Below are 22,629 nucleotides of genomic sequence, written 5' to 3'. Positions count from 1 at the left end.
GGGGAACCCTGTACTCCTGCTTGCCCCCCTTTTGCATGTCCCTGAGCTATTCAATCAGATATGCATTGTTGGTCCATAGCCAGACTGTATTTTCATGAAGAAGGTATCAAAAGCTTGGCTTTGTATAGGTTTCAGAAAACAAATATGTTCCCCCCTCAACAATACAATACACACCAAACCCAAGCCATGTTTAAATCAGTCTGCTGTCATGTTTGATTTTCAGCAATATACAATTGTTTGCCCAGACAATATATGCTGTATTATTTGCATTTTTCATAAAATGAAGTAATGTATAGGTTTCAGTAGGTATTTGTACATAGTGTAGGCATAATTATAGTACTTATTTTGCATTACCTGAGAATGGTGCCATAGATAAGTATGTGCCAGGCTTTATATTATAAAACTATTTCTGAAATTTTACACTCAATCTTAAAAAAAGTATCCCTACATGAAAAGTGGTTTACTTTTTCTCAGGTGTAATGTAAATAAAATGATTGAAATATTGACCCCATTGACGTTAGCAGAAGTTTTGCCATTGAGTTCAACAGAGCCAAGATTTCAAGCAATAGATCCAAATAATTTATTTAGTTTAAAAGACATGGTACATTTACAGTTAGAGGAACAAAACAAAGTTGCTTGCTGTTTTTTTTTCATCTTTTGAAAATCAAAACAGCTTTGTTTATAAAAATAATCGTTAGTCCATAATACTGACTAGTTCACACTATTTTCAAAATCAAAACCAGTATTTACAGAGGTCAATGGTTACGTTTAAAAAGTGATTGTAAATTCATTCCGTGACTTTCTACAAGTTTTTCTGTTACTACACATAGCGTACTATTGATTAGTAATAACTAAAACTATATTAATGCTAATTTATATTTATGTAAACTAGGGCTGTCGATTAATTGCAGTTAACTCACACGATTAACTCAAAAAAATTAATCGCAGGTTTAATCGCACTGTTAAACAATAGAATACCAATTGAAATGAATTAAGTATTTTGGATGTTTTTCTAATTTTCAAATATATTGTAGTCTGTGTTGTAATTGAAATCAAAGTGTATATTACTTTTGATTACAAATATTTGCACTGTAAAAATGATAAAAGAAATTGTATTTTTCAACCGACCTCATGCAAGTACTGTAGTGAAATCTTTGTCATGAAAGTGCAACTTACAAATGTAGATTTTGTTGTCGTTGCATAACTGCCCTCAAAAACAAAACAATGTAAAACTTCAGAGCCTATAAGTCCACTCAGTCCTTCTTCTTGTTCAGCCAATCACTAAGACAAACAAGTTTGTTTACATTTACAGGAGATAATGCTGCCTGCTTCTTAATTACAGTGTCGCCAGAAAGTAAGAACAGGCATTTGCATGGCACTTTTGTAGCCAGCATTGCAAGGTATTTACGTGCCAGATATGCTAAACATTTGTATGCCCCTTCATGCTTCGGCCGCCATTACAGAGGACATGCTTCCATGCTGATGACACTCATTAAAAAAATAATGCGTTAATTAAATTTGTGACTGAACTGCTTGGGGGGAAAATTGTATGTCCCCTGCTCTGTTTTACCCACATTCTGACATATATTTCTTGTTATAGAAGTCTCGGATGATGACCCAGCACATGTTGTTCATTTTAAGAACACTTTCACTGCAGATCTGACAAAACGCAAAAAAGGTACCAATGTGAGATTTCTAATGATAGCTACAGCACTGAACCCAAGGTTTAAGAATCTGAAATGCCTTTCAAAATCTGAGAGGAACAAGGTGTCGAGCATGTTTTCAGAAGTCTTAAAAGAGCAACACTGATGCAGAAACTACAGAACCCGAACCACCAAAAAAGAAAACCAACCTTCTGCTGGAGGCATCTGACTGAGATAATGAAAATGAACATGCGTCGGTCTTCACTGCTTTGGATTGTTATCGAGCAGAACCCATCATCAGCATGGATGCGTGTTCATATGAATCTTTAGCACATCTGGCATGTAAATATCTTGTGACACCAGCTACAGCAATGCCATGAGAACACCTGTTCTCACTTTCAGGTGACACTGTAAACAAGAAGCGGGCATCATCAGCATGGACGCATGTTCCATGGAATGGTGGTTGAAGCATGAAGGGACATATGAATCTTTAGCACATCTGCCATGTAAATATCTTGACGCCAGCTACAGCAGTGGCATGAGAACACCTGTTCTCACTTTCAGATGACATTGTAAACAAGAAGCGGGCAGCATTATCTCCTGCAAATACAAACAAGTTTGTTTATCTGAGTGATTGGCTGAACAAGAAGTAGGACTGAGTGGACTTGCAGGCTCTAAAATTTTACATTGTTTTATTTTTAATGCAGTTTTTTGTACATAATTCTACATTTGTAAGTTCAACTTCCATGATAAAGAGATTGCACTACAGTACTTGTATTAGGTGAACTGAAAAATACAATTTATTTTGTTTTTTACAGTGCAAACACTTGTAATCAAAAATAAATAAAAAGTGAGCATTGCACACTTTGTATTCTGTGTTGTAATTGAAATCAATATATTTGAAAATGTAGAAAATATCCAAAAATATTTAAATAAATGGTATTCTCTTATTGTTTAACAGTGCAATTAATCACGATTAATTTTTTAATCGCTTGACAGCCCTAATGTAAACAAATCATAATGACTCCATTCCCATAAATGTTTTTAACTATATTACACAGAAGAGGCATAGAACATCTGGGAGTGAGCAAGTAGCAGAGACATATGAAGTGAACTGAATAAAGTATCAGTGGAAAAGAGTATAAAGGTATTAGAAATAAGAAAGAAAGGAAGGGATGAAGACAAAATTAACAACAGGGGATGAGGATAGGGAAAGAAGACACCCCGTGAAAATGCTCCAAAGACCACTGAATTTAATGGAAGCCACTGACTGTGTGGGCATTGAATCACACCCAGGGAGGGGCGATAAACAGGAAGAGAGACATCACAATGGTGATGAAGAAGAATAAAGACAATTTGATGGGGTACTGTTGGGGGGGCTACTCAGTGGAAGATATAGCGGTGTTGCTGTGGAGAGATTAGTTACATTAAACCAGCGGTTCCCATCACGATCAAAGCTCTGTTCTCCTTTATAATCATCTTGAAAATGTCAAGAGGTTTTTAGGGCTAGAAAAGTCATCCATTTTCATTTATTAAGCAGAATTTTAGTATACCAGAGGGACTATAAATAGATTCAGTATGTGGCTATGATCACCATAACAGAAAGAAAGTGCAAATATTCTACAACAGATTTTTGCCCTAAATGAATATAATGAATAAAGCAATAGGATATCAAACCTGCTCAGTTTAGACTGCCCATAACTGATTATTGCCTTTGGGTATTATTGTGTTCTGGCTGTCTACAGATATTCATTTGTTACCTCAGATTTTAAAAAAGCACTTTTAGCCTGTTAAAATGTAGGTCTTTCATAAAACAAGATGTATACTGAAGATTTAAACACAAAGTGGAAACAACTCCAAGTTTTGTATTTCATTGCTCAAGAAATTGTGGTTTGGTTGATAACTGAAATGACAGTAATTAGCTGTGAGATTTTCTAATCTTACTATGAAGGCAAAACACTAAATCCTTGAAAAGGCTAACTGTTGAAGGAGGACAAAATATAAAAGTCCCAAGGGAAAAAAAGAATTAGAACAAGATTAGAGTTGATCTATGCATATCTCTAAAGAAAGGCCAGCAGAGAAGGATTGAGTTTGTAATTTCAAACTATTCTCATTACTATCAAGGTGTCTAGATGTCGTCACTAGTGCTGAGCAGAAAATGAAAGGCAAGAAATGAAGTGGTTTAATGTTAAAAAAGAAGAAAACTAAGAAACGTGCAATTGCATGGGAGGCCCCCACTCTTAAGGTCCCAATAGGCAGTAAGAAAGAGCACCAGCGTAACTGATTAAGGTGGTACAGATAATTGAAGATGTAATCATGACTCAAGGGACAGGGAAGTGTCATTTATATGAAAATCTGAATTCCGCTAATTAAAGCTATACAAAACCTTTCTATATACCAGCATTATAGAAATGTGATTATATCTGGTATAACAAAATGGGAATAAAGGAAGAGAAAAGAAACCATCAATGTAGTGGAATATTTTCATAAGGTGACTAGAAATATGGGATTCTTAATTGTAACTTTGCAAAAGACCCTTGAAAAATTATAGTGTGCAATAGTTGTGATTCAGCCACTAAAGAACAATAACTGCAAAATGTCTGTCATGGCCAGAGATAGATGGTGGTAAAAGGAAAATCATCCACAAAAGGAAAAACTGGAAGCTTCAGCCTCCTCTTGCTTATATCAGATTAAAAATCAGGATGGACTGTACTGATGTCAGTGGAATATTACTACTGTAAAACTGGCATAAGTGAAAGGTGAATCAGGCCTTGCAATTTTCTTGCATTTTTGAAAATGTACTTTAAATGTATACTTATGCTGATGCCAAGATTTTTCTACCATGCCATTCTAAAAAGCCCTGCCTATTCTTAGCATCAGCAGTTAGCAGCAAGAGAAACCTGAGACTTTCCAAATGCCAATTCAAAACTGAGGGAAATGATAATATAGTATTTGCATAGTTGCTAATATAATTATAAAAGAAAAACATAAAATCAATTTATTCCAGCAGTTCCATTGCTTTCAGTGAAATCTGCATCAGGATAATGTAAAGTAAGTCCATGAGAGGGGGGTGGAGAAGGAGAAATTAAACAAATCAAAGTGATAGAATGGGAAAGAACACTAAGTATGAAGGAAAAGAGTTAAAAATAATGGCATGACAACTTTAGTATGAGACACAGTTATATGCAAGGCCTTGAGTTTTCCAATTGTATACTAGGTGAAAAAATGGTGGTGTTCTCATATAAAATTCAAATGCTAGAAGTTTGCAAAATCCATCTTTTTAATCACTGAATTTCTAACTTCAGCAGATCCACACAAAAAAATTAGTATATTTAAAATATACAATGCAGGTGATTTTTTTTTATCCATTTACAATTAAACTGAAACAACACCACTCCAATAAACACAGAAAAACAGTTCAGAACACTGAATTACAGGGTTTTTTTTATGTAAGAGATTTGTTGACTATGATTATGTTAGTTTTAAAGATAACTTGGTAATAGTTATTTTAGAAGTAAGACCTACACTCCACATATGGATCTTTCAAGTATGTCCTTCATTTAAAAAAAAACAAAACTAAATGTGTTATTCAACTCAGCAAAGTTTTAACTAAAACTTGACTGTAAATAAATCAATTCAATGTATAAGCTGATTTCTTTATTTGGAGTGACTTCAGCTTACGCTATGACTATTTGAAAGGCTCCTTTCAACTGCTGCTATTGCTTGGGCTAGAGACTTAAATAAAGCCAGCAAAAGTGATGCAAAAATGTTTAATAAAAACAACGGATGCAATTAACAATTATTATTCTGGTTACTGCTAAACTGACTTCACCTTTAATGAGTGTTTAAGAGATGCACACAAGCATATAGGTAAGACTGTTACATTTGTGGATTATGTTAACCAACAAGATTGTGATCCATTTTATGTGAATGAAACCAAGTTGAGACTTTTTTAGGAATTTTTCTTGGCCTGCTTTCTATTAAAAAAGGCCATATTCCTTTCCCATTGTTTAACATGATGCTTACTGGCTTTAATGGTGCTGACACATGAGGAACAAAGAAAAAGCACAACATACACTTGGGAAAATGACACGGTGAGGTATCTGATGAGAAACCCCAAAATGCAGTTGTAGAAGCTGTTGGGTATGTGTGATAATAATTTATTACAAAGAGGGTGTGTGCTGATAACCCATAACACGGACACACACACCCTATTGCTTCTACTCTTTACATATCTAAAAGCAAGTATCAAACATGGTATTCTTTGAGAGCTAAAACATATTATAACCATTTTTTATTCTTACCTGTAGCAGGGCTGCAAACAAATATACTGCTATAAAAATTGGAGTCAAAGAGGTATGACCACTTTTCATTAAATGGATGGTGTACAAGAAAATTAAATGCCCAGGAATCACCAAAAGGAGAAGAACTTGGGCTGATTTGTTATTTACTCCTGTAATACAAAAATAAAAATAAAAATGCCGTTTATCCCTTTGAAAGCTGGAAAATATTTTTATCAATAATATAAGGGGTGCAAATTGTACCCTTCTGGGAGGGCATGCATGACTTTCACCATCAAATTCCCTCAGAGTTTCTTCTATGTTTAGTGTCTGCCAGGGGATCAACAGGACTGCTGACGGTCTGCTCTGAATCAGACCATCCCCTGGCCACCTTGACTGGGTTCCTTACCTAAACATTACCACCCACTTTAAATTGCAGTAGGCCCCTATATATTCCCTCAGGAGAGGGAAGTTTTGGCCACCCTTACCTTCTACATAAGTCCCTCAGAGGGCTTTTTATATTGCTAAGCAGTAACTTCACATTCACCTATTTTTTATTTATTAGTTAGAGTACATTTAATAAATATCAAAGAGCAACAGAAGCTTCTCAAAAATCAACTCTTGCCAAAAGCTATCACACATTTACAAATGGTACCTTCTGTTCTAAATTTAAGGAAAAACTGTGGAAGTCAGAGCAACTATTGTGTGGCATGATGATAACAACTTGACTGGAAACTTCCCATTCAAGTATTATCACATGGATGGAATAAAACCATTATGACTTAGGCTAACAAGGTGAAGCAGGAAATAAAAAGTTCTTGGCATCTGGGTAAAGTTTCAGCTACAACACTATCTGCTGGTTTATAGAACAGCACTAGATAGCTGAAGGATACTTTTCCCAATTAGTAGTAAAGAGGGTGGAGAGAGTCGGGAAACAAAACAAGTTCTGGGAGAAGCAAGTCTTTTGCCTTAATACGATTCAACTCCTACAGGATAGGCTGACATATTACAGAATTTACACTTGAATGAATGAAATTCCTTATTAGCCAAGCAAAGCGAGACTCTACACTCAACTTGATGGCATTTCTTTGCTTCTCTGTATGTAAGGTAATAATGTTGGAACACCACATCTGATCATTTCCAAAATTTCAGGGAGTGGAGAGAACCGTACTGATTTTGGGAGGAAACTGGAAAACCAGAAAATCTCAGTTTAGAGGAAAGTCAGACTACCTGGTGCTGCAGGCAATGGAATCTCTGCTGCTGCCTACACAAATCAGAGGCAGCAGCATAACTTGCTGTATGGGGAGACTGAGTAGCTAGGAGGCTAACAGACATGAAAGCCTGGAAGATAGGGTTTTTTGGGGGGTAAGGAGGGAAGGTGGGGACTAGGGCATGGAGGGGGAAGCAGACACCTGAAGGCAAGTGGGTGGGTGATAAAGTGGAGTTGGGAATGGGAGGAAAGCAGGCATTCTGGAGGGGTGTGTTGGAGGGAAGCAGTGGTCGTGGTGAGGAAGCAGGGATTGGGAGGTGGGAGTGGTGGTGGTGATGAAGAAGCAAGGACCCAGAGAAGGGGGTGAGGTCCAAGAGAGTCAGTGGGTGGGCTTGGGAGGGGAAAGCAGAGACTATTTATAATGAACCCAGTATTTAATCAGCACACTCTCCACAAATACTGGAAAGAGAAGGACAATGTGTGCATGTGTGTTGACTCCAGGGCCAGTTCCAGGCACCAGCAAAACAAGCAGGTGCTTGGGGCGGCACATTTCTAGGGGCGGCATTCTGGCGCCGGCCATCATAGGCGCCAACTCCAGGGCATGGGGGAAAAGGGCCCCCGCCGCCCCAGCTTGCCACCCCAGCTCGCCTTCTCTCCGCCTCCGCCTGCTCCCGAGCGTGCCGCTGCCACTCTGCTTCTCCCTCCTCCCTCCCAGGCTCGCCGCGCACTACACAGCTGTTTCGCGCAGCAAGGCTGGGAGGGAGGAGAAGCCGAGCGGCGGTGCGCTCGGGGGAGGCGGCAGGGGTGAGCTGGAGCGGGGAGTGGTTCCTCTACCCCCCCATTACTTCCTGCGCCCCCCCACTCTAGCTCACCTCCGCTCCGCCTGCTCCCCTGAACACGCCGCTGCTCCACTTCTCCGCCCTCCCTCGCCTGGCGGCACGCCCGGGGAAGCAGGTAGAGCGGAGGTGAGCTAGGACGGGAGGTCGAGGGGGGCCCGCAGGAAGCAATGGGGGGGGAATGCAGCACGCCGGGGAAGGAGGCGGGGGTGGGGATTTGGGGAAGGGGTTTGGAAGGGGTGGAGTTGGGGCGGGGCAGGGGGACATGAAAAAAAAGGGGGGGGCGGCCAAAATTTTTTTTGCTTGGGGCGGCAAAAATCCTAGAGCCAGCCCTAGTTGACTCCTAGCCAGGACTTGACAGAGAGGATAAACGGGGTGTTGGTGGAGAACGGGAGTGAACTTCTGAGGTTGGATGGGAGAGATAAGTTCATAGAATCATAGAATATCAGGGTTGGAAGGGACCTCCGGAGGTCATTTAGTCCATCCCCCTGCTCAAAGCAAGCCCAATCCCCAACTAAATCATCCCAGCCAGGGCTTTGTCAAGCCTGACCTTAAAAACCTCTAAGGAAGGAGATTCCACCACCTCCCTCGGTAACCCATTCCAGTGCTTCACCACCCTCCTAGTGAAAAAGTTTTCCCTAATATCCAACCTAAACCTCCCACACTGTAACTTGAGACCATTACTCCTTGTCCTGTCATCTGGTACCACTGAGAACAGTCTAGATCCATCCTCTTTGGAACCCCCTTTCAGATAGTTGAAAGCAGCTATCAAATCCCCCCTCATTCATTTCTTCTGCAGACTAAACAATCCCAGTTCTCTCAGCCTCTCCTCATAAGTCGTGTGCTCCAGACCCCTAATTATTTTTGTTGCTCTCCGCTGGACTCTTTCCAATTTTTCCACATCCTTCTTGTAGTGTGGGGCCCAAAACTGGACACAGTACTCCAGATGAGGCCTCACCAATGTCAAATAGAGGGGACTGATCATGTCCCTCGATCTGCTGGCAATGCCCCTATTTATACAGCCCAAAATGCCGTTAGCCTTCTTGGCAACAAGGGCACACTGTTGACTCATATCCAGCTTCTCGTCCACTGTAACCCCTAGGTCCTTTTCTGCAGATTAACTTCTGCAGAAGTTAATGAGTTACTGGAGGATAAAAGGACAAAGCAGCATTGAGTGCAGCCGTTTGGGGAGTATCTGTAACCCTTCCTGACTTCCATCTCTGTCCCTCAGTCCCTATTACACTTCTCCCACTCAAGCCCTATAAACAACCTCCTTACTGCCCAATTGTTGCAGATAGAGGAATCTTTCATTACTGTCTACCTATCACAGCAACAGCTGAATATGGTGCCCACATTCACTGGGTGTACAGGTCGGTCTACAGAAGCAAAAAAGAGTGCAAAAAGCAAAAAATCTAGTTGCAACAATTAACAACCACCAATACATACCTGTACCATAATAGGTTCTGCATGGGTAATAGCAACCCTTTGCTTCTTCTGGCAACTCTCCAGGAATGCTATGTAAATGGAGATAGGTAGAAATTCTGCTAGCTTGAATTGCCACTAAATTACCACCAATACCTGAAACAGAAAAAGAAATGACATCTTTCACTGATTCTTCTCAGACAGATAACAATTTATCAAACTTATCAACTATTATTACGCCCATCACACAGAGTACAAAGGTCAAAAGGTGAAAACATCTTCACCATGGAAATTTATTATTCTGCTTCTACTCAGGCCAACACTAAACACAATGTGACTGGAAGACTCAAAATAAAATTGAACTCAGCTCTTGCCCAGATTTGATTTGCATAGATTCATAGATTTTTAAGGCCAGAAGGGACCAATATGATCATCTAGTCTGACCTCTTGTACAACATAGGCCATAGAACCTCAGCCAGTAATTCCTATATCAAGCCCATAACTTCAGTTTAAGCTATAGCACATCTCTTTAAAAAGATATCCAGTCTTCATTTAAAGACTAAAATTGCTTTTGGAACCAATGCAAGAGAGCCATGATACCCTTAGAAGCATGAAGAGGACTGCATGCTGGTGAGGCAGTTTAATGGTTGCAGAATTCTATGGTCAGAGAATTCTTAATATTCATCTGCTGGAGGGCTGGATTCAAGAATTTTAGATCTATCATCTTAATAATTGTCTTTGGAGAGCAGGTATAGGTAAATAGAGAACTTTTCACCTGTTTTTATATTATCCATCTTTATATTAATTTTTTCCAAATTATCTAATTTTTCATCACTTTTTCCCTTAAGGAATAAAAGTTTGATTATTATAAATATATTCATGTATTGGACAATAGAGTAGAATGTACCACTTTAAACCATCAAAGATCACTCCACTCAGGATAATAACTAAAAAATGAGGGAGGGGGCAGAGAGTTTGATTCCAACGCTGGCAGCTGACGAGAGTGGTATTTATTGTGGAGACTCTGGACAATAGTTAAAGAGCTAAGGACACCATAAAGGGAAAAATATGAGAAAAACCTCTTGTCTTCAAAAAACACAATCTAATCTAGGACCACACACACCAAAGGTCTTAAGCATAATCAGATGGTTACCGCACAGCTTTGCTACTGGGCAGGAATTAAGGTTGTTTGGCTGCATTAACTGTGCATATCCATACTTTAACATGTTTGGAATTCTTTTAATTGAAATCTTAATGCTGAATTTCCAGTACTTGGTTTAGAGATGAAGACAACATCTCTACATTTTTTCATCCTTAAGTTATAAGTTCTTTCAGACTTAACACTATTTTAATGTAGTTATTTTTGTCTTGGAATACTGTCAGGATATCAGTACTGAACCTAGACTCTTGAGGTCCTTAAGCAGCATACTAAGCTGCTGAACCATGACAGAGCACTTAACTACTGCCCTGGACCAACAGCCTTAGTGCTAAAGGCCTACAGAGCTACAGCAACCAAACCCCAGGCCTCTGATTGGATGGACAGGCAGCACTCTCATTGGGAGCCTGGATTATACAAAGGCCCCAAGAGGAAGCTGTCTGAACAACAAACCATTGCCTGCTCACTGCTGCCTAGATTGCCTCACCTGATCCTGCCTTGTTGCCTCACCCTACCTTGTCTGACGCCACTTTGTTGCCATGCTGCCTTGCCCTACCTCACCTCCCTAACCTGCTAACCCAGTCCCTTGGATTGGATCTTCCAGTTACTGACCCCTGTGAGAACTCCAGCCATTGCCCCAGACTGCCCCTGATACCAATCAACCTCTTGGCTAACCGACCACCCGCACACACTTAACTTCTTTGGACTGGCCCATGGCTGGCCTCTGTAAGATTATTCTGAACTTAATTTTATTATTAGCATTTTGCCAAAATATTTTAAAATAGAACACATTTGAAGTTAAGCCACTATATATATGAATAGTGTACAGTGTATATCTATTGGCAGTATAAAGCAAAGTAGCTGCACCATACCAGTATAATGCCACATTTCTATGAAACAATTCTGGTGTTAATAAACCACAAGAGCATAGCCTCAAAATGGTAAATAGTTTTTTTTAAAGACGTATTCTGAAATAAATCTATAGAAATAAGAGTAATAGGAAAGAAAATGACTTCTTCTGAAATTAAAGAGCCTCAAAATGCTTGGATAGCATTCAAAACTAAGATATTTCTTTGAAGCTCTAGATTCAAATAATAGTTTGTAAGCGAACAACAAAAAATGTAGATAATGTTCACAACTCTGATAGGAAGATAGATGTTATGTCAGCATAGAGATAGAAGGGACAAGACTCAACAGAAAACTGAGCTGTAATTAGTCAGTCAGAAATGTTCTTATTTCCCCAATTCCAAATTTCTGTTAATGGGATTCCACAAGGATACATCCAAAGAGAGGGTAGGGGTTTTTTGTTTTGTTTTTCAATCAGGCTATTACTGCTGAATCCACTTTGAAGGAGACAAACTATTTCTTTAGGAAATCTATAGAGCTTCTGAGCAGATTTAGGAGTTTGATCTCTAGAGTTAAGCCAGTTCCATAATCTGCTGAGCAGAGGAGTGAATAAGCAAAGTTATTCCCTTGTCTGCCCTCATCCAGGAACAGTCTACCTCATCATTGATATACAATGCTACTCCACCACCCTTGCTTTTATTTCTGTCTTTACTAAACAGCACATACCGTTCAATACCTGTACTCCAGTCATGACTACTATTCCACCATGTTTCTGTTATCCCTATAATATCCGGTTTCACTTTCTGCACCAGTAGCTCTAGTTCCTCCATTTTGTTACTTAGGCTCCTTGCATTAGTGTACAAACATCTTAATTTTTGCCGTTTGGCTTCACTGACATTCTTTACCCAATTAGGCACAGACATTCTACCACCAATATTACATATTAGACCGGTATCTACACTACCCTTCCTCTTTATGTCCATTTTCATACCCACAGCTGTATCCTTTCTTACTTCGTTTTCTTCCCTCTCAATGTTAAATTCCGGCGTGGAGATTACCTGGACATCCCCCAACCATCTCCCCCAAATTCCTAGTTTAAAGCTCTATTAATCAGTTATGCCAGCCTCCATCCTAGAAGTCTATTTCCCTCCTTACTCAGGTGAAGTCCATCCCGAGAGAACAATCCTCTGTCCATGAATGGCTCCCAGTGGCCATACATCCCAAAGCCCTCCTTATAGCACCACTGTCTGAGCCATCTGTTGATCGCCGTAATCTTGTCACATCTTTGTCGCCCTTCTCTAGGAACAGGCAGAATCCCACTGAAGATCACCTGAGCCTCGATTTCCTTAAGCATCTTCCCCAGACTGGCACAGTCTTCCTTGATACGTTCCAGCAAGAATCTAGCCGTATCATTTGTTCCCACATGGAGGACAATCAGCGGATTCTTTCCCGCTCCCATTAGGATCCTCTTCAGCCTCGGGTCCACATCCCGTATCTTAGCACCTGGCAGACAGCACACCCTTCTGTTCTCCGGATCAGCTCTGGTTACAGGCCTGTCTATTCTTCTCAGTAAGGAGTCCCCAATCATGTAGATCTGCCTTTTCCTGGTGACGGTGTGATTCTCCGGTCTATCCCCTGTTCCCTCTAGCTGCAAGTCCTCACGATTCCTGTTGTCCCTTGCAATCCTCTGCGACCCATCCCATATCCTCCTGGGGCTCATATTTGGTGTTATCTCCATTGACTCTTCCCCTCTTCCTATAGGACTAGCTGCTCTTCTCTTCTTCCTTGCCATCTCACCTTCAGCAACCACCTGTTGTGCCCCTTCATTTTCCAACTCCGCAAACCTGTTCCTGAGCTCTATTTCTCCTTCACTAGCCCGTCTTTTCCTCTGCCTGGTTCTCTTAGTCACATGCTTCCACTGTCCACTTTCCTCATCCAATAGTCTTCCCTCAGAGTTCTTTGGTCCTGCTTCCATCTGCAAGTCCGAGCTTTTCCCTTCAGCCTCCTCATGTCATTGCTCCATCATCTGCTCAAACCCCCTTCTAAACTCAACCAGAGTTTCCACCTGCATCTCCAATCCTCAGATCTTTTCTTCCATCAGCTCTATCAGGCGGCACTTCATGCAGATGAAACTCTTTTCAGGTACCCCCTCCAGGATCATGTACATGCTGCAGCTTTCACATCCAGTCATCTTCATTGTGTCTTCCACTGCTGCCTCTGTATCTGTCATAGCCTTCCCACCTAAAACCTGTTAGTCTGGGAAACACAAACCGAACCAAAACACCACCACCCACCAGGGCCGGCTCCAGCATTTCTGCCACCCCAAGCAAAAAAAAAAAAAAAAAAGCTGCGATCGGCGGCGGCAGTTCAGCGGCAGGTCCTTCGCTCCTAGAGGGAGTGAGGGACCTGCCGCCCCCGAATTGCTGCAGGTGCTGCCCCAAGCACCTGCTTGTTAAAGCTGGTGCCTGGAGCCGGCCCTGCCACCCACAGCAAAACAAACCCCCAACAGGCACCAGAACACCACCCACTCCCTTCACTAGCCTGTCTATTCCTAAGCCTAGCTCTCTTAGTCTTCCCCACAAACTCCCCTTGCAAACTCCCCCTGAAAATCCCCTGTTTACAGCTCTGTTTGCTGGCACCTGTGCCGCTGCAGCTTGTCTGGTGATCGTCAAGTCATATTTATTAGTTTTGAAAATATTTCAGATTTAATTATCTAAATTCTCATCAGCTACAGAGTTAAGGATTTTTAAGTTATTCATACCTTAAGAGTATCAATGCCAAATGGAAAGGTATTTTTTTGGAGTAATATTCAATTTGTTTCTTCTCATAGCTGGGTTTTTTTTTGGTTTTTTTTTTACCATGCCCATGAAATTACCCAGGCAATACCAGACTAATTACATCACTGAGGGTAGCAGAAAAGCATTAAAAGATACAATTCTGTAGATTAACAACATTAGAAAAACAACAGGTTGTCAATTCACCAAATTACTGGTGTGAATCCCTAGCTTTTGAATGAACTCCTTTTAAGTGCCTAAGGAAGCCCTGTAATTGATAGCATTAAGAAATTAACTGCAGGCATGCCTATGGACTGCTTCAAAGCACAAATTTATGTTTATTTTATATCAGAAATATGTTTCCTGAAAAAAAATGTTGCTCTCATCATGCTATAGCCTTCCGGTTATTATAAAGACTAATTTTGCTAGTTTCTTTTTAGTCACATGGGAACCATAATATATAATGACATTTTCTTTGAAAGTAAAATCTTAAAAATTGACTTGTATCCCTCACAGCAAAGCAAATCTGCTTAACTTCTGCATAAGAATACTACACTGTCACTAAGGATAACAGAAGTTAAGCTCTCTAGTAGACAAGGATGCCATCCCTGACTTCATTATTAAAAAATACCAAAAAAACCTGTCACTTCACTGAACCATTTTAGAGTTAAAAGACAACCCCTTTCCTTAGGATAAATATTTCTACAGAACAGTTGTCAGCCTTGTTCATTGTCATTTAACAAACACTCTCAACACATAAGACCCTGTCCATGGTACAGCCAAAATCATGCCAGTTATATCTATGAATATGGTTGCTAACATAATTTCAGTGTCTAGTACTGGAAATAATTTTTTTCTGAGAACTGTGTTAAAGGAGCTTTGCTACAGATTACACTGAGCTAGTCTGTTAGCTTGGCTATATAACGTGGATATAACATTTCTCAAAGAAAAAACACCTGTCCTAATTTATCATGGAAACAATGTTATGTCCTGGCTACGCTATGGTTAAACATGCTTGTTAATAGCATCGTTCTAAGTATTTGAGGTGTTTAAAGTATATTTGCCCATCTTCAGACTCACTGTATTTGATTACAAAAAAATAAGTTGCTCTACAACACTATATATATATATATACACACACACACACACACTTTGTGTGTGAGAGAGAGAGAATTACATATTTTTGCATCAACCCATCATCTTCATTTTATTGTGCACGTGCACAGTCAGAGATTATGTTAAAAGAATATTAAGATTGTGAAGTCAAGCACTCTGCCAGCCCCAACTTGCCCCCCCCCCAACTCCTGGTCCAATCTGTCTCTCACCCTTCCCCAACTCCAGTCACTTCCCCCATTTGTCTGCCCCCCTCACTGACTTCTTGTCCCAGTCTCTTTGCCCAGCTAGTCCCAGTTCTTCCCATGCGCCACAGCTTCTCATCAGATTTGCTTTTTCCCCTACCCACCTCACTGATTCCCAATTATAGTCTACTTGCCTAACAAGTCCAAGTTCCCTGAGCTCCTCCTTCAATCTCAGTCTCACTCTCCACACCAACTGCTTCTCAGTTCCCCCCAGCCGTCTTGCCCAACCAGTTCCGGTCTCCCAGTCCCAACCCCTCAGGTCCCAGTCCTCCCCTTCTGTCTCGCAGCCTCCACTCTCAGTCTTCCCCCATCCCCAACCACTGTGGCCCCTTCTCCCAATCTACTCCTTCTTCTTCCCTCATCCTCATCTGGCTCTTGGCTTCCTGTATCTGAGTCAGGCACCTTCTTCTTCCATGCTGCCTGGGCACCAGCTGCAGGGAGTGGGGTGGGGATACTGAGAGCACAAGGGAAATAGTCTCTCTGTTCTCTCTCAGTTCTGGTGTCCAGTCCCACTCCAGCCCACATCAGCCAAGAGCTGAAAGTTCAGGGGAAGTTCTGCTGAGCCTCTGTACCCTAGGAATGGACATGTGTGGTTGCTGTATGTAGATGGTTCATGTACAGTCCACATACACAGGACCTGAGAGATCCTGGAGCATGCTCAGTGTGAATGGAATTTTCCAAGATTTTAGCCATGCAAGTCTAAAGGCTCTACTTAGCATGTGCAAACAGATTTTTCAAAGGCTTCCTGGAACATTTGGGCAGATTTCCATAGGAACAGCAAAAGGTACATACCTGACACAAACATCACCCCTCTGCCAAATTTCAAATCCCTTCTCTAAAGTATGGAAATCTAGAAGTTCTCAATAGCAATTTTAAAATATTTAAAACATTTTAATAAAATATTTATTCCCCCCCCCCAACATATTCTCTAAAATGGCTGAACTGTTTTGGCTGAAACTTTCCAAAAACTTTGAAGCCAGAGACAGACACCTGGCATGGAAAGTTTCAGCTGAAATGGTTTACATTTGACAATGTTGTAAACAGCTGAAAACAGAGTCTTATAAAGGGAAGAGTTGGGTAATCTTAATGTATATACCTCCCTCCTTCAAGGGTCTGATCCTACAAGCTACTGAGCATCGCCTGCAAGTCAATGGGAGTTGAAGCCATTTAGCAATTCACAGAAGACATCCAGCATATTGTAGAATCTGACTCCACCTGTATAAAGATGTTCAATATATTTAAAGTTTCCAGTTGCGTGCACATCTCCCCAACCCAATACGTCTAATCAAATGCTGATGACTTTTGCTATATCAAGGCTGCAATAACTTTTTAATCTACAATTTGAGAAATGAGTTATATGTACATTGTTGCAATGAATCCCCAAAACATATACCTATTATAGGCAGAGCTGGTACGCATTATGATACAGTCTTTAACATGATCACATACTATTTCTTCCATAGGCCCCTCCCTGCCTCATTCAGTGCACAAGATGAATTGTGGTCACCAACTGAGCAACTATTCAATATTTCATTTTATTCTTATTGTCCAGTGTGTGCCCCATACCTTATTTACAGCACACTATTCAAAATCTTAAATGTATACAGCATTATTAATTTCCTCATGGGCTTTTCTAAGGTACTCATCACTATAGTATCTGAATGCCTAACAAACACTCATGAATTTATTTTCACAACACCCCTATGAGGTGAGGTAGTTGTGTTATTCCCATTTTACAGATGGCACAGAAAGATTAAGGTTAAGAGTGTCCAGTAATTTTGGATGCCTAATTTCAGACATCTAGGACCATATTTTTCAGAGTACTTAGCATGATACAGAAATTAATATGTTCAAAGCACAGCTCCCATTGACTTCAGTTTCAGCTGTGAATGCTCAGGACTTCTGCAGATCAGACTGCAGGGTCTCCAGTTGGATACCCAGAAAAAATAAGGTACACACAATTAATGGCAACCTGTGGAAACTCTAGTTCAAATGCCTTGCCCAGGTGCTCGGGCTCCAGTACGAGCCCTAGAACCCTCCCACCTCACAAGGTTCCAGAGCTTGGGCTCCAGCTCAAACCTGAAAGTCTACACAGCAATGAAACAGTGCCGGAGACCTACCTCTGCAAGCCTGAGTTTGCTGGCACAGGCCAGCCCCAGGCTTTTCTTTGCCTACCTGCTCTCATTTGTGGCGCCTAGTGCCACAGTGGCCCCCAGCATCCAAGAGAAGAAATTGCAAGGAAAAATTTGCTTGACCCCGAAATGGGCAAACCATTTTAGCTGAAACTTTCCAAAACAGATACACCTAAAGCAGACACCTGGCAAGGAAAGTTTCAGCCTAATGTACATAGTAGAGTTAGATAAACTATTAGGTTCTCCTATACAGCTGTCTTTCCAGAAAAGATTTCGAGCCAACATTGTATGAGCAAGTTATTACTTTTTTATAGGAACAATACATATTTGTTTTGGCTAATGCATTGGAAAATGTAGCCAGGAAAATAATGTATTTTAAAAATTGATTCATTTTACTAAAATTGTGAGAATATTTTGGATATACCTAACAAATTATGATGTGGAAATTAATAAATCCTGAAATAATCTTGTAAAAAATTTAAAAGAAAGACTTTTAGAAAATGCAAAACAGCACAGAGTATATACCATTTTACTTGTGTAAGGTGACAACTAAGAAAAAGTAAGAACTATCACCCCAAATATGTCAGAATTAAATATCCATAAACAGGATTCTCAACCTCTGTATATGCCAAAATAAAGATTGAACTATGCACCTACTCATACAGAACAGGTGCCATTCTGAGACCAATACACTTTCTTCCAATTGAGGATGCAAAATAGTCTACTCGCTGCCCAACCAAGTCTCTCCGCTACCATACAAACTTATGAATATATTTGCTTTCTGATTTATAGTGGCATCAGATTTCATTGTTGAATAGTCTGAGGCTACCTAATAGCCAAAGCACTTTTGTGTTGTCTGAGCGCTCCACACACACTCTATTTTAAAGCAATATATGTATTTATTAAGATACTTTACTCTTCTAATGGGAAATATTTTACATTTTTAAAATGGGGAATGATTGCACAGGATTTTCCTCCTATATCCCCCACAAATACACATCACCACCATCCCACCTGAAAACAAGTGCTTCTGTTTATAACAGGCAATAGCCATTTACAAAATATTTGTGGAAAAACAGAGGGTCTGTTGTTCAACTTACCATACTCATATGAAAGAAAAGATATATTTATGGCATAGATGTGATCTTAGTTTTCATCTCCTTGACAATAGAAATACAATTACAGTTTTGTATTAAAGTTCTCATATTGATTTCTGCAAACCTTTTCCCAGTCGCTTTGATCCCTACTTAAATTTTCTCCCCAGATATCTGACCATCTTATAATAAACAAAACCAGCTAATGAGCAGAACAAGCTAGTGGCATATACGAAGTATAGCTCTGTTTTATTATTAAAGAGGATGGTTTTATGCCATCTGGATAGTAAGGTTTTATTATCTAACCCTGCAAAGCATTTGTGATTTGCAGGAATTTTCAGATTTTGTAGAAAAAACGTTTGCATAACACAGAAAATGGACAAAATATCTACATATACACTGCTGTTATATATAAAATCACTTCTAAACCTCACCTATTTCCAAAACACTAGATTATGTTTTGTTTGAGAATTATACCAAAACCTAAACATAAAGTAGCTATTTCCATTAGCTGCACTTTACTTCATGTCTGCAGCACAGTCTGAAGCACAGTCTGAAGCAAATTGTTCAGATCATTATTATCTTATTATATTATAATTATATTATTTTTTGGCAAATTCTTATAATGAGGTACCAGGGTTACCAGTCCTTTAAAGCTGGTAAGGAAATCCTTCAGGGTCAGCATTACTACATTCAGGAGGGTTTTGTGGGAAAAGTCTTGTGGGACAGGTGTCCTGGAAGCATTTTGGGATTTTGAGGGAGAAACTCCCAGCTGCTGTCCTTGTTTGAGGCCCAAGATAAGAATTCCAAGTGTATGGAAGGCTGGAAATCCCCTCAGCAGGGCTGATTCAGGTGGTGCTGTGCATACCCATACAGTCTCTCTTTTGCATCATACCGAGGGAGCAGGGTAAACTAGCAGTTTTAGGTTTCATAAGACAGACTTTGAAGCAGAGTCAGACTTTCTGATGAGGGGCCCTGCCATCTTCAGAAAAACACAAGAGAAGAAAAGTCCCTGGTAGGGGAAGTTTGTGGGGTGGGGTTTGGTTTTTTTTTTTTTTTTGATTGGTCAGCAACAGTGATATTTCAAAAGCTACCTATTAGGTAATCCACACTTAGGATCTTTGATAGTTAATAAGGTATGTGCAGATATGTTTATGTAAAAAGATTTTCTAAATTCCAGTTTTATACTTTACACTGACAACAGCAATAATCAAGAGGCACCAGAGCAACTATGAAGCACAGGAGAGCCTACATCGAATAAAAGCAAATTACTTACCTGTAATTTCCTCTTTCAGAAGGCACATTATAATATAGCCACACTCTTAGCCAGGTGTTCTCAAACTGGGGGTCAAGACCTCTCAGGGGGTCGCAAGCTGTCAGCCTCCACCCCAAACCCCGCTGCACCTCCAGCATTTATAATAGTGTTAAATATTTTTAAAGTGTTTTTAAAGTATAACGCAGGTTGCACTCAGAGGCTTGCTGTGTGAAAGGGGTCACCAGTACAAAAGTTTGAGAACCACTACTCTTTGCTCTCTGTGTCCCATATATGAATAGCAGAAATTCCCTTAGCTACAGAATTTGAGGGTAGCCAAGCATATACAGGTCTGTCGCATCTTACGCGCATTTAACATGCGCGATTTCAACTTTACGCAGTCGGCAAAAACAAAAAAAAACAAAACAAAAAAAGAGAAAAACAACAATTTCAATACTATACCTGTAGTGCGGGCGATTTCACCCGCCATTGAACTCAATGGGGTTTTGGCTATACGCAGTTTTCGCTTTACGTGGTAACCGCGGAACGGAACCCCCGCGTAAAATGAGACAGACCTGTACCCTCTCAGCAAATATTATGTTCTCCACTGCTTGGTTAAGGGGGAGGAGGGGAAACCAGCAGCCCTTGGTACCTGAACAGTAGTAGTAATTTTTTATTTATTTATTTTTGAGAAAGAGGTAGAAGGTTTTAAGGAACATATTCCCCCAACTCTTTGGGGAAGTGGATGAGAGAGAATCAATGAACCCAATAACTTCAGGAGAACAAGAATTATACATAACCTTTTTCTGAAGGGAGATGTTATAACAGACTCATTCTTAGCAATTAAAAAGCTCTATGAAGTCCAATCACTACTCAGAGGATGTTAAAAAGGGGGAAAGTAAATGAAGGTTTCACACAGTCAACTTGTGTGAAGGTACCATTTTAAATAGAAGCATAGTTTTACTTAGACGGCCGTAGCCTTTAAAAGACATTTAATGGGATGCCACCCTTGATATATACAATGGTGGTGTATCAACCCACCTAGTATATGTCCACAATACCACTGTGGACATATTCTTGGATGCTGAATTCTGAATCAGAGAAATTTGGAAATCCACTTTTTATTTTACTATTTTGGACTGACTCCCTGCCAATGCATCTCAGATATAGGTTGCCATTTTTACACCATGAAAGCTTGTGTGACCCACTACAGTGAGACAACAGAATCCACCAAGGTGGTATAAAGGAAATGTATCAGTTGGGTTCTATAAACATTGGGATGCACCCAAAAGCAAGTTGCACCTTTTGGGAAACTGCACCTCTGCCAACAGACCCCTCATCTGCAAGATCCCACAATGATCAATTCTATTTCTGGTCCTCTTCAATATCTCCATACAGCTACTAGGGGGAGTAGGGTAAGAGAACACACTCAAGTGCCAGCAGTATGAATGCCAACTGCTCTAGTTATCCTTCACTATATATGACTATATCACTACTACCAAGATGGCTCAGTGCTTGGACAAGATCAACGTAGGGATGCAGAACATCTGGCTGAAGCTGAACCCAAGCAAGACAAAAGGTGATGACGTGGGCAAAGGAAATCCAGGTGGAGAAGTTGGCTGCCATTATGCAGTCTCCGTTGCTTGCAGGTACCCACCCATCAATTGGTCAATTCAGTCTGCAGTTTAAATAGATTCCTGGATTAATTTACTGACATTAAGCTCTCACATAGCAGCATCTACAAGTAACATTTTCTACCACCTCTGATTGACTAGGCTAACTCAGTCTCATCTTAGTGGATGATTACATGGCCTCAATTATACATGCCTTCCTTACCTCCTGGATGGACTAAAATGCAATATACCTGAGCACAAAGCCATCAGCCCTTAGGAATCACCAACTCCACACCAAATTCACAATGTAGCTGCACACCTCCTCAGCAATGCAGGCTACCATGAGCACATCAGATCTGTCCGCCACTCTCTACACTGACTTCCAATAAAATGTTGACTCAAATTCAAGGTCTTGGTCCTTAGTCTGTGCCAAGGATATCTAAAAGACTGCCTAACGGTCTGGGATGAGGACCCTGGTCAACAACTCTGCTCCTCAGTCACATTCAAACTTTCTACCACAAAAGTAAAGGTAGTCTCTGCAGGAAACAGAGCCTTCTCAGTGTTTGGTCCCAAACTATGGAATGAGCTCCCACAGGAACTAAGAGTTACCACCTACCTTATCAACTTCCACTCAAAGTGGTACAAGGACCTATCTACAATGGAATTTATCTGTTTCAACTGCTATGCTGAAACTACTGACTGTGGCAAATCTTTCCAGCTAACTCCCAATCTTGTCAAGAACTATCTGTCCTGAACTACTGCAGAAGAAAAGGGGACTTTAAGATCTAGTGGTTTAGTTGGACAGCACCCAAGTGAAAATTTCTCATAGCATGATGAGACTTTTGTAGATGTAGGTATGGTGAAACCTCCTGTGAAATCTAAAATGTATTGCATTCTTGTAGGTAGAAATATGGTTTTGAGCCCAAACCCTCAATATCTGCACTCCTATACACTCCCAGTATCCCAGGTGAGCAAGCAGGTACTTGGATAGTCAGTATGGACTCAGATGGCTA

The 22,629-nt window shown here is 40.4% G+C and overlaps 1 protein-coding gene across 1 annotated transcript in view; it reads right to left on the bottom strand.

Annotated features, from left to right (window-relative positions):
* SLC41A2 (solute carrier family 41 member 2) overlaps positions 1–22,629 on the bottom strand; it is a 96,816-nt gene that overhangs the window by 8,351 nt on the left and 65,836 nt on the right. Inside the window, exons 8-9 of the mRNA XM_026657467.2 lie at positions 9,416–9,547; positions 5,948–6,096 (exon numbers count right to left, since the gene is read on the bottom strand). Of these exons, the coding sequence (XP_026513252.1) occupies positions 5,948–6,096; positions 9,416–9,547 (281 nt within the window). The remainder of the gene's footprint in view (positions 1–5,947; positions 6,097–9,415; positions 9,548–22,629) is intronic.

This window comes from Terrapene carolina, unplaced genomic scaffold (assembly GCF_002925995.2).
Source record: "Terrapene carolina triunguis isolate 2854851 unplaced genomic scaffold, T_m_triunguis-2.0 Scaffold247, whole genome shotgun sequence".
Taxonomy (NCBI): domain Eukaryota; kingdom Metazoa; phylum Chordata; order Testudines; family Emydidae; genus Terrapene; species Terrapene triunguis.
This window is presented reverse-complemented; position numbering and strand designations above follow the sequence as displayed.